This window comes from Artemia franciscana, chromosome 11 (assembly GCF_032884065.1).
Source record: "Artemia franciscana chromosome 11, ASM3288406v1, whole genome shotgun sequence".
Taxonomy (NCBI): Eukaryota; Metazoa; Arthropoda; class Branchiopoda; order Anostraca; family Artemiidae; genus Artemia; species Artemia franciscana.
Genome location: NC_088873.1, coordinates 23,939,704 through 23,956,519, shown reverse-complemented (window position 1 = coordinate 23,956,519; position 16,816 = coordinate 23,939,704). Strand labels below are relative to the sequence as shown.

Genomic DNA, 16,816 nt, shown 5'->3' with positions numbered 1-16,816 from the left:
CTTTTGCAGCTTTACTTTTACTTTTTCTTATCCCTCCCTTTTATTCTATTTATGCATTAAGCCCTAGTTATGTCGCTTCTCTTCTTTTTTTTTTAGCCTTACGATATTTTGTAGCTTGCACTGATACTATCAAATATTTGTAGCAGCTATTTGTAAATCAAAGCAACTTTTGGGGGTTTTGAATGGTTTTATGTTTCTCACAATCAGGCTAATGTTAAGTATATTTAATCCTAAATACATTTTCTCTCTTACAGAGAGAAAGAAAAAAAGATTATACCTTTATTGACAAAACAAAAACTATTTGGTTCGTCTATTTGAAGTAGTGTGATTGCCTAAAAAAAGAAAACCTTATTTTCCTTAAATTCTTGCTTGGCCAAATTTCTGAAATTGTGCAGAAAATCTTATATATTAGAGGTCCTTGAGATCCTGTTTCTCCAACAATGTTTTTTTCAAGCCTAGATATCAGTTTGTTTGTTTATGTTAACGTGTTCTTTTCAAATTTTCCTTTGGAGGACAGGAGTCAAGCTTGAATGGAATTATCAGAAATAACCTCTCTCTGTGTACACTATATTCCATTTTTGTACACTGTATGTACCCTACAATAAGTTTATCTGCAAAATGGGGACTAGTTGGTGTTAATTTCCATGACAGCACTTAACTGAATATGGTCAATCTTCCAGGCCTCTGACAGCATTGGACCTACATGAAGCTACAGGCCTTCGCAACTAAGGCTTTTTAACTGTTTGAAAGCCCGGAAAAAGCTTGATTATAAACTCATAGCACAATAAGAATACTTACTTCTTTCCTACAATCTCTACAAGCTCAGGATCGACATCACCATATGGTGTAGAACAGCACCTTGGAGGGTCGTCATCATCACCACAACAATAAATTTTCTTCTCATCATCAAAATCACGAGGGCATGAGTACGTTTCATATGTCTTTAGTCCAAGGAATTTTTGTTTTCGACGACACAGTTCACCAGAAACTAAAAGAAACAATTCAGAAGACAAAAGGAAAGGTAAGTTTGACCCTAAAAATTTTCATAAAAAAAAGAAGTGAAATCATGTTAAGAGTAAAATATTTTAGCAAATTATACAAGCAACAGAAAATAGCAGGCAGATCATTCCATATTAAATCAACCAGGCCATTGCGCTCAGGATTCTAGATTTTTATAAGATCTGGTAGGTTTATTCCTTTAATGGAAATAAGAAACAGAACATTTTTACATATTTTTTAGTTCTGGCTTTACGGCCATTGATGCAATTTTGACTAGTTAGTCTAAGAATAAATCAATTTAAAGGATAAATTTCTAAGGATACACATTGAACCCCTTAGTTTTAAAAAGTTTGTTAAGTAATAGTATTTTGTTTTATTTTATTTGCATTTGAAATTTTAACGTTGTTTAATGTCATTGATGCGAAAAAAGAAGGTAGTTTAGTAATTATCCTGGACTTGAAAACTATGATAGTGATTGTTCATGTTATTTGGTGAAAAGACTAGATGATTTGCATAGGGGAAAAACACTTTCTTTGAATTGTGGGGAAAATCGTTGTAAACAATTATGGGGAGGGATTTTGTTTCAAAATGTAGAGGAAGTAAATAGCACAAGCAACATCAAATACGATGATCAAAAAATTATTAACATTTTCAGGTAGTGGACGACCCATAATCACCCTTTTTAGTAAATCCTGTAAGAATAAATTATAAAAAAAGTCCTATGCAGGATAATAAAACAAATATAGTTAATGATACTAATCATGATAATTTATTAACCAACATCATAAAAACGTTATGACACCCATGGAGTAATGGAGAAAAAAGAATCAAACTTAAACACACTTCAATTAAAAAAAAAAGAAAAACAAATTAAGTTATGATGTGGGAAAAGCGAATGCAGGTAGAATTAATCAATTATCTTGTAAAGCTACTGCAAACATGACTTGACAGTAAAACCTTGGTCTCTGCCAATGAAGTAGTTGAGTTTAACTTCCTATACCATTTGTCAATTCTATTATTACTAATTACTACTAACAGCTCACCACAACACCAAGCCACCTGAGGCCAACAGACCTACACATGCTTCTCCTCCATCCCAATCTACTGAAAGCCTCCCTCTTTAAACCCTCATAGGAAGTTCACATTTCCCTTAAATCTTTCCTTACGACATCCTCCCATCCAAACCAAGGACAATTGGCTTTCCGTTTAGCCCTTGATGGTTCGCCAAAAAGGACAGTCTTTGGCAATCTGTCATCCTTTTGCTGCAGAACATACCCTAGCCTGACTATGATGACTGCATCAAGATCATGGACGACCTGTCAGTTATACTGAAATATTTAGTACAAAACAGAGTTGTGATGCCACAATTCAGTTGAATTTTTCAGTGTTTTCACAAAAAAGTGCACGGAATTAAATCTTGAGATTAATCAGAACAAGTCAAAGATAGTATGCTCTAACCCACTTAAAAGCCATGATATGGAGCCAAATGTCCCATTTCCTCTAACAAACAGTATCAAGATCCTTGGATTTACTTTTTTCAATGACTTCAGTTTAGCTGCATATATTGAAAACGTGATTAAAAGTGCAAACGCTAGTCTACAGACTTTAAACGGTATGCATAGGTTCAGTGTGAACAGAGAGAGTATTAAGTATGCACACCTAACGTACGTCCGCCCCATTCTGGAATATGCGTGACCTGTTTAGGGACTCAGCACTTAGAACAGTGTATCTTTGTCAGGAGCTTGAATTGGTTCAGACACAAGTGGTATCAATCATCTTGGGCCACCATGACATCCCCTGTGAAAAGGTTCTGGAAGTGCTAGGACTGCCGTCACTCCAAAACCGATACAAAACTCTGATAATGAGTTTTGAAAAGTTCTTGCTTTCTAAATCTCAGCACTGTGACATTCTACCTCATCAACCACTACCATCAAGAACAAGAAAGCAAGATAAGTTAGTTCCTGTTAAAGCAAGAACAAACCAATATGGTAATTCTTTTGTCCTGGTTTTCGTCAATATGTACAACAAGAGTTAATGTTTATAGTTCGATTTATATTTACGAGTGTAGTTTGATTTTGAATATGTTGTAAAAAAAACACAAATCAGTGATAACTGAATCCCTAGAAAGTGGGATTGAACCATACTTTTTGTACATTTTACAGTTTGAAATATTGGTCAGTCAATAGCAAGTCACTATCATAAAAATCTAATCGTTTTTGTCAATTTATTTAAGCAAATCCACTCTAAGAGTCCTATCATTATGGAATATTAGATTATTTAGTAAGCAAATGATTTCACTCTCGTCTTATGGAATGTTGTAGGAGATTAGGAGAAGTACAGCTTTATCATTTATACACAGAGCCATTCCATATAAGCTCAACAAAAAAAAAGTTAGTTTAGAACTTGTGGTTGCAGATTTTGATGAACCTTGGTAGATTTGTTCATTTCATGGATATGGTTGGCTAAGCATATTTTATCTTGTCAATCTTTCAAGGTTTTGGTTTTTCAGCCATTAAAACTGAAAATGTTGACTTTTGCATCCTCAAGACAAATACTAAAGTTGTATGTCTTCAAAAAATAATGTGTGTCTTGCTTATTTCCAAATTAACTTCTAAATTGCAAATGAAGATATTTTACATAGTCAGCCATCTGGAAGCCCGTTTTGGATGGTACACAGACATTTTTGCTTTGAAAATTCCAGAAGGCTAAAACAGATTAGGCGTGTCCATAAATGTAATTTTTCCTGAAAAAGTTCTAGTTTTATGTAATATACAAAATAATTGATTAATTTAAGAATTAACGACGCTTCTTGACTACTAAGGTCCTTGCGTCGGCCCTGCAGTGCATTCCTGTAGCGTGATTCGATCTCTCAATCCTGTATTACCAAGCTAAGGTCAAATCCACTGCGCCACCACAGGACATAATTGATTAATGGAAATATTTGTTTTTGGGTTCAAATTTTTTTCTACTGTACTATCCTAGACTGGAAAAAATATGGCTGGAACCTCTAAATGTCCAGGGTATTTTTTCTCCTAGATTTATTTACAATTTTTACAGTATTATTTTGAGCCTTGTTATGAACAAGGCTGGCTTTATAGCTTTAATGCTTCTACGACCAAACTTTTTTGCCACTCCGTTTTTGTGATATTTTCAGGGATAGTGGAAACATTGTACAGAACACAACTGATAAGCAGAAAGTAATGAAAGAGAGGGATGATACCAAACTCTCAGCTGCCATTCTTGGGAGACATCTGACAATTTATAAGTGGCCATGGGATTCCTGTGTTGTTTTAAAATCATTCTTCTGTGAATAGGCAGCGCGGCAGCAGAGTGCATCAAGCACTTTGACAATAAATCACAGCAGTCCAGTATTTATTAAGAAAAAATCACTCAGTGATAATTTATTGCACCCCCTGACATTTTGCACTCCTAGGTCCAGGCCTAGTGAGCCTATTGGTAAATCCTGGCCTGGTTAAGAAAGCCCTGGCAAAGTGAATAGTGATTTTCAGAGACCACCCATTATGTGGGTTACAGCAAAGAAGAGCCCCCTTAAAGTAGAGTCCATTCTGATGCTCAAACTCCAAAGACAGTGCCAAGAGAATAAAACAAAACAATAAAAATATGTTCCAACATTTTTTGGCATGAGAGGTCAAGGGATCGTTTAACCCTCCCTCTTGCTCTCATTTAAATGTTTTTTGTATGGAAACAGAAGTGTGAAGTATCCTTGAAAACCTCTTGATGAGTAGATTTAATGTTTATGTTCCATTGAAAGTTTTGGTATATTTTATTTCTGCTCTCCTATGGTTTCAATATATGAAGGACAAATTTTTCTTATCTTTCCATACCTGAGATTCAGCTTCAGCTCTATCCATCTGCCAAGTTGAATTTTGGAAATGGGTGTACAGGGTATTTTTGATTAAAAATATATTGAGAATTTGTTGCATAAAAAAGCCCAAAACCTCTTGAAAATAGCACTGGATCAAAATAAAAAGTAACCATTGAAATCACCATGGTCAAAAACTCATGGCCAAAGGTATACAGTCCCCACCTCAAAAACCAAAGAAATTCATATTTTGACATGGATAGTGCAAGCAATCCAATGTGCAAAAACAACTGATTGGAACACTCAAAAAAAGAATGTTTCTAAGTGACAAGTTCAAAGTTTGAACATTGGTTTGTTTTTCGTTTTATTCATGGGCAAGCTGTTGTGCTTTTGTATTTGAGAGTTTCTTCAATTTCACTTTAATTGTTCAACATTCCTTAAGATCAACTTTAAGCCCTTTTTGAGCTCATGTATATGACCAAAATATTTCTAGTTTTTGGGTATAAAAAAGGCTTAAAATAGCATAACCTAACATAAACATTCTACACCTTCTTCCTTTGGCTTTCATATTTTTGATATTTTATCGAAAACACAGTCAATAATACATGAACAACAAAAAATTTACCAAAACTTGTTTTTTATCCAGAAACATTAGATAAACAGTACACATCTGAAAAAGTGTCTAAAGTAAGTGGCTTCTAGTCCATTTGTCAGTCAAAACATCATTTTTTTTTTCTTACACCCCCACCCCTTAAACCAAATTTCAAATCTTGATTGCTCCCCAAAACAAAAATTAAATAACATTTCGGGTAAAGATGTTAAGTTTTCACATGGAATTGGGCGTGGCGCCGTGCCAATTGACTTTGACAGTAGAGACAAGCATCAAAATTAATGAAATAAATGGCGCAGTATCAAGCATATGCACATTATTTGAAGCAAGAATAGGCCAGGGTTTTCTGCTCTTTACATTGAAAAGGAGGACCTGAGCAAAACAGCAGCATTTCCTAGCCTTAGTGCATGATTTACTCTTCAGTCCATGGTGCATTGAACAATATGTTTTGATCAAGCCTTCTCTTGCTCAACTAATCCTTTGAAATATTGGCTATCTAGATTAATTTTAAATTTAGATAAGATATATTAATAAAAAACATTCAATATCAAACAATAAATCCCATCAATGATCTATGGCCAAATGGATTTTATAATCACTTAATAGTTGATATTGATATTGGACTTTTTAGTGTCTTTTGTCCCATGCATAAATATCATCCTGAACAGATGATCAAAGCTAATAGTTTTAGTTCCCTTTTAAGTTTCAAAACCAACCAGTCGGCAATCTGAACCCCTCTTTACCCCAGTGTAAGAAAAAGAGGAACAGCTCTAAGGACCCTCCCCTTCGGTGAAAAATTTTAATTAATTAGAAGAGTTGAAAGATCAGAAAATCTTCCTCTGTGGGCAATTTGATAAGCATGATCCCAGGGATTTTCAATCTTTGAAATGAAATACCAGCTTAGGCCTGATCCATTCCACCTCCCCGCCAACTTTTTACTTATTAACCTGTTTTATCACTTTAGGTGAAGCATTAACTATTTAGGAAACTATGGAGAACGTTTAGTATTCAATCATCATACCTTAATACTAGGCCAGTAATATTAAGGTTGTTCAACATCTTGAGGTGTCAAGGATGTAATCCTGCTATACTCAGGACCTCTAATAGGTTTTAGAATTGCCTGTGCAGTCAGGGTCAAATTGTGTGTGCATGTAGTTGATTAAAAATAAGATGGATTAGTGGATTTGGGATGGTTTCAAGGTGGTTTCTTTATTCAAGCTTGGGAATTATACAATATAACTCACCCAGTATAGATGACAGGGTGCAATAACTTAAAAAAGAGCAAGATAAACAAAAAAAGACAGTTGTTATCTGTTTTTCCAAAAAAAAATAAACAGAACAGAAAATAGAAACTGGTCACCTGTTTCTATTTTTATGGCACTTGTATCTACCAAGTGACATATAGTGATTGCAAATTCCATTGGTCTGTCTGTCCTGGTTTTGCTAGTTTAGGCACTTCTAGGTAAGCTAGTATAACAAAATTTGGCAGGCGTATCAGAAAGCAAACCAGATAAAATTAGAAATTGTTGTTTCTCCAACTCCACCATCTGGGGGGGGGGGAGATGATTAAATTGGAAAAATTAGAAAAAATGAGGTATTTTTAACTTTCAAATGGGTGATCAGATCTTAATGAAATTTGATATTTAGAAGGATATCGTGTCAAAGAGCTCTTATTTTAAATCTTGACTGGATCTGGTGACATTAGGGAAGTTGGGGGAGGCTAAAATCTTGGAAAACACTTAGAGTGGAGGATAGGGATGAAACTTGGTGGGAAAAATAAGCAGAAGTCCTAGATACATGATTGACATAACCAGAACAGATCCGCTCTCTTTGGGTTAGTTGGGGGGAAGTATCAATTCTGAAAAATTAAACACTAATCAGTTGTTCCATGTCCTAGAATTTTTTTTTTCGTTTGATGCCTCGTTTTCTTCTGGATTCAGCACTGTCAATATTATACATCAAATTTCTTTTATTTGTCAACAAAAGGCTTCTAAAAAGTTTACAACAAAAATTGAGGCAGCAATGTCTTGTATTTTTCCTTTGAAATTTACAACTTAATGGTCAGTCAAAGGTAGCCCCCTGACTTAATTAGAGATTACCCAAAAACCTAGGCTAGCCTAAAACTTTTACTGACTTTGTTGTTCTTTTGTCTTTGTTTTTCAAATTGGCTGTATTAAGCACTGTGAGCAAACTATTGACAAGAATAAATAAGCACAAAACATTGCAAACCTGCAAAAATCAATTATATTTTGCACATATCCTAGGGGTTTGTCCAGACCAATTAAGGGAGGGGCTGTAACTGTCACAACTATACCTATTATTTTTTGAAAATATGGAATGAGAAATTAAATGGCCCAATTACTTTGTCATTATACTCTTCAGTTTATAAATACTGCACCAAGATTATCATAGTATGTAACTCATTGGATATAATTCCATGGCATTAAGCTGATCTTTGTGCTGGTGGAAAAGTAATATATTGTGGTGACTCATTCATTACCTTACTATTAAGTTATAGGTATAGTCAAATGTTTGGACTTAATACTAGGCATGGTTGCATCTCAATTTGACAATATTCTAGGTCAGAAGCTCTATGGAAGAAAACATCTTGATAAAATAAAAGAAGCAGGCCTACCATTAAATTTATTTTTTTGTTATTTTAAAATATTATATTCATATTATTGACAGTGCACCACTCCCCTAAGGGCCTTAGATATAGTCCTAAATAACAGCCTATTTCTTAATTGTTTATCATCTTCTGATGTGTCTTGTCTTCTATACTAAATTGGTTTTTTGCATTATTGACTTGTGAAAACCACTGTCTCTAAGTGCTCTCAATAGAAATGGTGGATAAAATACACTGGTGAGATTCTAGATTAGGGGCTTTTTGCTAACTTGGGAAGTAGTTGAGTTAGGAGAATGAAACCTTCAGGTTGAATCAAGAGCCTAAAAAATACCATGGGAAGGCACTGCCAAGCTACTATCTCAGTATAAACCCAGGAGACCAGCCATACATAAGGAAACATGCTAAGAAAACAATTCTTACTTCATAGCACACAGAATAATCCTAGTTAACACATTTTACTGGGGGAAAACCTTTATCTTCACTTCTTTCACTGTTGTACAGGTTTTTTTTTAACAAATTTCTGAAAAATAAACATGGATTCAACCAAATTTTTCCATTTGCAAATATTCTATGTTTAATTAAACACCATCAGTGCCATCTAATTATTTCTTACAAAAACATGTAAATAGACAAATAGTGATAAATCAGGTTAGGTTAAATGGCATTTTTTAATAAATGCTTTTCAAGGCTTAAAGAAAAGATCTAAATATTTAGCAATGTGATAGAAAAAATAGAAATACAAGAAAAGAAGTGAAGATAAAGGTTCTTCCCTTGCAAAATATGTAAACTAGGATTATTCTACATAGTATGAAGTAAGAATTGTTTTCTCAACATGTTTCATTTTTATGGCTGGTCTCCTAGGCTTATACTCAGAAGGGGATTCATTCACTGAAATACTTGTGCTTGTTATTAGACATTTTTAACTATTGTAAAATTTTAGACAAGCCACTTTTGGCTATATTAGAAAGGGTTAGGTTAAGAAAATGAAACTTTTGGGGATGAATTTACATACTAAAGAATGTTCCAGGAAGGTATTTAAGTACTTCTACTCCTTCTCCCTTTAGAGGGCACTGACATTCTGATGAACTTGAAAAATCTTTGAGTTATAAAAATGAAACCTTGCAAAATAGATCTACCACTTAAATGAAGCCCAAGAAAAGTGTTTTCAGCTTCACAACTTTGCTTGATCCCAATTTATGAGATTTCAAAGATCCTAAAATACATTTCATTAATTTAGAACAAACCCAAAGACATGCCTTAAAATTCTACTGCAAATAACAGGAATTGCATTTTCAAAACTAAAACTAGAGAAAGAGAAACTGAATATTAAGGTATGATGTTGTTTTGTCAAAATTCCAATAGGCAGGCTTAAGGCCCTGTCATGTAGACAAATTTTTAATACTTAGAAATGAGAAGAAGGTTAAAATAGTTGCTTAGCAACACCTTCCCAGAGTAGTCTATATCTTCAGTCCTAAATTCATTACTGAAAGATTTGTTTTACTAACCAAACCCCTTTCCAATATAGCCAAAAGGGTAAATTTATAGCAAACAGTATAACTGGCTTTTGTATAAAGTGAATATACCACTTGAGGCCTTTTTTTATGTTCTTTACAGATATAACAATTGCTTCTACCAGAAATTCAGATTTAAGCACTTTTTGAGCTCTTCAAAATGACAAATTTTCAATTAGAGTATGACTTATTGCTCATTTTCTGTAAAATAATACTATGTTTTCTCAGTGCCATCTTTTCCATCAAAAAAATAATGCTACATTTTCTCAGTACGAAAATTATTTATAACAAGGTTAGGTTAGGTTAAAAAGTGCTTAAATCTGAATTTCTGGTAGAAGCAATTATTATATTTGTAAAGAGCATAAAAAAAGGCATCAGGTGGTATATTCATTTTATACAAAAGTCATTAGCTTGTCTAGAATTTTACCCTAAGTATTTCCAAAATATCTACAGGCTGGGAACAATCACTGCAATGCTAATAATAGGTAGTGCAATCTCTTTAGTATCATGGTATGTCTAGAATTGGGGCTGTTGAGAAGGAAACATGTTTAAAAAAAAAACAATTTATACTTCACAATAGGTTATGCAGAATCCTAATTCTAGTTATATATTTTTACTGAAGCTCTACTTTGCTTTACTTTCCACCCCCTAATGTGTAAATTTATAGCCCAAATAAAAGATCTATATTTTTATTGATATTGTTGTCTCCCTCTGTTGAGTGTTAATGCCTTTAAGATGGATGTGTGATAAAAGTTTGTGCATTAAACTATGGAAGATAGGCTAGAGTGAAATGTAACTGAGTATACGCAATGGCTTTTCATCATAACTGGCCTGTAACTCAACAGGACTTTTACTTGCTGGACAATGGGATTTAGGGTAATTTTAAGGTAGCCTAATGTGATTTGTGGTTTTTGTCAAACTTGTTTCAATTTATGGGTACACATGTTGAAACACAAGGGATGCAAGGCAAAATGTATTTCAAATATATAATTGGACTGTATACTTGTATAATAGGGGGGAAGGGTAAAATACAGTGGATCTTCAGGTAAATTTATAGCAAACAGTATTACTGGCTTTTGTATAAAGTGAATATACCACTCAATGCCTTTTTTTATACTCTTTTCAAATACAATAATTGCTTCTACCAGAAATTCAGATTTAAGAACTTTTTGACCTCTTAAAAATGACCTAAATATGGGGTATAAAAAAGGCTTAAAACATTGGTCTCAAACTTTATAACTTTGAACTCAAACTTACTGTTTCATTATAGGCCTAAATCCATTTTTTAATGTTATATTATCTACAAGCACTGATTTTCTGCAATTAAATTGGACAAAATTAATTTTATCAATGTTATGGTGTTTTCTTCTTCCTTGTTCCTAAAATTTCAATTAAAGCATGTGTTTTTGGTCATTTTTTACAAAATAATAGGATATTTGAAATCACAACTCTGTAAAAGTTTAGAAACAAATTTGGGCTATATATTTGGACATCGGGGGGGTGGGCATAAAGTATAGCATATAGCCTATTAAATACATAAACTAACCATTACTGTATTTAATATAGCCTAGTTAAATTTATAGCAAACAGTATAACTGGCATTTGTAATAGCCAGCTTTCATATTTTCGACCAAAAACGCATGCTTTTATTTAAAATTTGATGTCAAGGAAGAAGAAAATGCCATAACATTGATAAAGTTTATTTATCCAATTTAATTATGGAAAATCACTGCTTGTGGATTATATAACATTAAAAGATGGATTTATAATGAAATGGTAAGTTTGAGTCCAAAGGTTTATTGTCTGAGACCAATGTTTTAAGCCTTTTTTATACCCCATATTTAGGTCATTTTTAAGAGGTCAAAAAGTGCTTAAATCTGAATTTCCGGTAGAAGCAATTATTATATTTGTAAAGAGCATAAGTAAAGGTAATGAGTGGTATATTCACTTTATACAAAAGCCAGTAGTACAGTTTGCTATAAATTAACCAATCTTCATTGGAAATGTGTTAACTACAATTAGGCTATTCTGCATAATATTCTATTAAATAGGAATTGTTTTCTTAACATGCTTCTTTATCAACATCCCTAATTCTAGACTTATATTAATATATGTTCCTAGGGTACATTTTAGGCTGGAAATTTATTGATAATAGGCTACCCATCAAGGATCATCCAACCTCCTAAGTGAAAACACAATGGAACACGTTGCCAAGCTTATCACTAATTTTATTGTGCTTACCAGTTAATAAGTTGAGAGCCAAAAGCAATATAAGGGCTAAAAGCCCTTTCCCCATCTTTCTCTGCTTCACTCCCTTAACTTAGGCTAGGCTCTATCAAATTCTTAGGAGTCAATAAACTCTGAAGAAAATTCCTCAGTATCTTCTAGCAACTTTTCTGTTTTTCTTTTTGAAATATAGATGGCGTAAAACCAGAGATTTTAGTGTGAAAAAGCTCCATGAAGTATAGCATAACTTTTGTTTCTTTTTTAAGGTTAATGAAGATCCGTTTTCTTGCAAAATATTTTTTGTTTTGGGAAATAGACCTTGTCATAACAACACCGACTTTTTTCATTGTTTTTATCAACTTTTTTTTCTGAAATTCTTCAGCCACGATTGTAATTCATGGAATAAGCATTTTCAAGTAATCAACACCATAAGACAAAATCTTGCACATTTAAAAAAAGGGAATGTGAGAGTGAAAAGAGAACATAATTGGCTATTCTCTTATAAACGAATTATTTTTATCTTCAAAGGATGCCCTGTAATGTTTTCAACTCACTTTGTTTTCATTTGTATTTTATTTCTCTATTGGGTACATTTTATGGGCAATGTTACAAGTTAGATACATTTTGTTAACTTTGAAAGCAGTTTACTAGGTGAATGAAATTGCCAGGGAATTTTTCTGTGGATTGTAAGGGTTATGAAGGCATTTTCAAATGTCTATTTCTACCTATCTTTCACTTGCCCGGTCATTGACTTTAACGAGCGTAGATGTGTTAATGCTAGGGAAACAGGGCTTTCAGAAATGGATCTACACCCCAGCGTTTATTAAACTGTCTAAGAGCCTACGTATCAATTTTTTCCTTGCTCGAAATGCTTGAATGATTCTAAAATTAATTATTCTGATTTTGAAACTAAATATGGACTAAAAATTGGCTAATATCATTACTATTGCTTTGTCAAGGCACGAAGTTCAAGAAAAGATGACTTAAGTTAAACTTGAAACAGTTGCTATAGAATCTTTAAACCCCTACAAGAAGTGAAGTTAACAGAGGTGAAGCTGTTACGCACCTGCTGATGCCCTAATTTATTTTCCAGATCCGTTTATAAAAGTTTCATTCACATAGCTCATCAACTATCTAAGTCAGCAGAAAGCCACTAAACCAAAATTGTATGGCAAGAGCAATACATTTGATTTTTCCTGTTTTTCTCCTATTGTTTTTTTTTTCCTCTATGGCTGATTAACCTCTGCAGTTTTTAAGAAAAGTGTGGACTTCTGACCGGACTGATGGCTACGATATTACATTTATAAAGCGGCGATTAATTCTCGCGTGAGGCTAAAAAGATGGTTTTTGCTCATCCTTGAGACAACAGTGTGAACTGAAGTGAAGTCTTATAGTCTCCGTTAGAGAAAATGATCTGAAATTTCTCTGCTAAGATTGTCTTTTTTTCAGAAGTGTTTAGTTTCGAAGTGAAAGGTGTGTTCAACCAAACAAGCGAGCAGCAGGCAGTTCTAAAAAGAAGTTAGATCTAAGTGTAAAAGAAAATAAGATATACAAAAACTCTCTGGCCAAAACGGCTTAAATATTTTCTTATAAAAATACACAGAAAAAAAAAAAAATCCTTCCCACGGGTCCAAAAAGCTGCCGTCTTGTTTTACAAGCTATTTTTATTTTTTAATTTGCAGTTCGTCATTTATTTTTTGGGTAGGGACTGTCGCAGAGGAAAGGGAAAACATATTTGTCCTAAAATTAAATAAGTCCCTTATTGCTGAAGAAATTGCTCCTTTCTTCGCAGTGATCAAATGAAAAAAACAAGTTTTTTTCAACTGAAAGTAAGGAGCAACATTAAAACTAAAATCGAATAGGAATTATTATGTATATGAGGGGTAGCGCCCTTTCCTCAACCCCTTTCTCATTACGAGTATGCATTATTTGAATCTTAACTAATTGACTTAATTTTTTACGGGGAAAGGACCCTGGGCCGATGGCACATAAGAATTATCATCTTCATCATCGTTTTTCCCTTCGTAGACTTTCCATCTGCTTGATACTTACGAGGCAAGTGATTTTGAGCCAAAGGGGCAGAATGGATGAATTTATATACATCCACTACCTTTATTATTATTTATTTATTGAACACTCATCATTCACATAACATGATAAGACGAAGTAGAGGAACAAAAAAAAAACAGAAAAACAAAAACAAATAAAAGAAAAGCACAGGAAGAAGAAGAAACCAATTACTGCACTAACTCTTGTCATAGCAACATCCACCACCTTTGAGTTCTATCTACCTTCCAAACTAATTTGTCCATAAATTCACTTAAATTTGGACGGAGGGTACCTACAGCCAAATAGACGGGATATAAGACACTTTAGAACGCTGGACTTAATAACTCAAAAGCAAGCAGGCTTTATGTTTTCATTGTTTGGCAATTTCCCATTCCATCAGAAATAGTGACTTATCAGCAAGAATGATCCTTCTCTAGGGACTCCTTCTCGTCCTTCTCTAGGGACAAGCTTGGGTCCCTAGGACGCGTCTAGGACATGGTCGCCTAAATTGATCTGTCTTTAACATTGATTGGGAGTCATGAATTAGAGAATAAATTTGTTTTTGAAGAATTAGCACGTATTGAAAGCGCCTTTAAGGAACATGTAATCATTTGCTTTTTTGTTCGGTATTTTGAAGAGCAAATTCTTCTTGAGGTTGACAACTACTGATTCAGTCGATGGTGAAGAAAACAAAACTAAAAAGTTGTCCGTGCAACATTTTTGCTGGTAAATCCGACTAAAGGCTACTGCAACACTTAATGATGCTCTAGCAATGTTACCTAGTGTTATTAGCAATGTAGTGTCTAGTGTTACCGAAATTAAATTGGTGTAGTAATAAAGATGTTTCTGAAATAATGCATGATTCAAACTAAACTTTTCTAGTGGGATCTTACAATAAGGCAGTGGTTTCCAACCTTTTTGTACCGCCCCCCTTAAAAAAATGGTGCATCCCCCTTTAAAAAAAAACGTCGTGTTCCGTTAAGTTATCTAAAAATAAAATTTCATTAATACTCAACTGATATTATAATTTATTTAGTGGGCTAAAAAATAGTATACAATATTATGTAAGAATATAATATATTTTTTATAAGAAATATAATAATAAAACAAAAAAAAAAAATATATAATTAATACTACTACAACAACAAAATTTAATGCGACGGTTGAGCTTGTTTTTCAGCATAAATTTTCTCGAATCGTGGGATCATTGAAGAAATCACGGTTCTCAGTTCCTTTTCAATCATTAAGCGAGATAGATACTTTGTTTTTAAGACAGCTACTGTAGAAAAACCAGTTTCACATAGGTAAGATGTTACAATTGGCAATAAAATTTCTAAGGCTTTGTTTGTCAAAGTAGGTAAAATCGTCCTTTACTCTTAGCCTTTACTCGTGTGGATTACGTATACAGCTGATTCATTTTTTGACATCTATTCGACTTTTTTGGTTTGTATTCGAAAGTAATATTTTGGAAACAGCTGGATGCCCCCCTTGCAGCAGTCTCGCGCCCCCTGGGGGCGCCTCCCACAGGTTGGAAACAACTGCAGTAAGTCATTAAAAATGTGTCCGAAACTATCCAAAGTCAACATTATTTTGAGATTTAACGCATTAAATATAAACAAAAACCTAACAGAAAATGTTATATTTCAAGAAAATAGCTTAAATTTCCTATTGTATTGTATTGTATTCAGTATGAAGTATTTCATACTGTCTAGATACCTTAACATCAGTATAAAATAATGTATAAAGTATAGATTCTAATTGTGAAAATACGCAATATTCACGTTCCATACGGTTTGTGTTTCTGGTAAAGATCAAGTCATACATAAAGCGAAAATTGCTTTTGGCTTAAGATGCGATTGAAATTTATTTAGTGCCTTGATTGATTGGAAACTTCCACAAAAATAAAAACTACCTAAAGAGCACAGGTAATTTAGGTATGGTTTTTCCTATGGTATTCTGGAATGGAAATTGCTTTCTGTTCAGTAGCCTAATTATGTTGAAGTATTTCAAGCAGATTTTTGCTCTTTTTCCTGCGAAAGATTTTTGTTTTCAAATTTAAAAGGGTCCACTATAGGCTGATTATGTTGCAGCAGATAATGTTGTTAGTTATTCGTCATCTAGGCACTCTCTGTACAGTTCCGTGACAATTTTTTCATTTTTATTTGGAATCATAGGCAAATATGCACCTTTTTTTTCATAGAAGGGTGTGGGGCAAAGTTGTCAAGTTTCTCAACAATTGTAAGAGTACAGTAAGTTTCTCGACTAAGAAGAATAGCAAGAACAACACGAATAAAATAAACGAGCTTTCTTAAAAATCTGGACGTATGGGAGGGAGAAAAAGCTACATACCCTAAGTCGCCCACCCTGCCCTGATCACATGCCGACTAAGTCAATAGACTATTCAATAAATTTGGACCGAACGGGAGTGTTTGACCAGTCAGGTGTGAGAAGCCCTGTCTACCGATTTTTTGTGTCTTGAATCGTCGGTAGTTGTTCTTCGCTTTTAAACAGTTTAAGTGTGACACTAATGCTGACGAATGACGAATATATATAAATAGATATAGATATATATATATATATATATATATATATATATATATATATATATATATATATATATATATATATATATATATATATTAACTTGAACAAGTCAATTTTGGCCAAGATATATTTACCTTTGTTTTAAATAATATTTGAACTTGAGTCTAAAATTCAAACGGTGGATCTTACGTTGATTTTTCATTCTTATTATTACTTAGTTGCTTAAGAAAGTAATCACGAAGTAATAAGGTGAAAACCCATTTGGAACTCTAGTATTTTATTTTCTTGGATTTATCCATCATGCGTCATGTCTTTCAGCTCTAATAAAGGGATGTGAAACCGGAACCTGTTTTTCACCATCATGGTTTATATCCCCCCAAAATCATATTGTAAAGCAATGGCTTAGAATCAATATCTATGTATGAGAC

General features: G+C 33.4%; 1 protein-coding gene across 1 annotated transcript in view; it reads right to left on the bottom strand.

Annotated features, from left to right (window-relative positions):
* Positions 1–11,988, bottom strand: part of LOC136032994 (protein shisa-4-like) — a 32,138-nt gene extending 20,150 nt beyond the window's left edge. Inside the window, exons 1-2 of the mRNA XM_065713520.1 lie at positions 11,811–11,988; positions 799–988 (exon numbers count right to left, since the gene is read on the bottom strand). Of these exons, the coding sequence (XP_065569592.1) occupies positions 799–988; positions 11,811–11,865 (245 nt within the window). The 5' untranslated portion in view covers positions 11,866–11,988. The remainder of the gene's footprint in view (positions 1–798; positions 989–11,810) is intronic.
* Between the last annotated feature and the right edge of the window lie 4,828 nt (positions 11,989–16,816).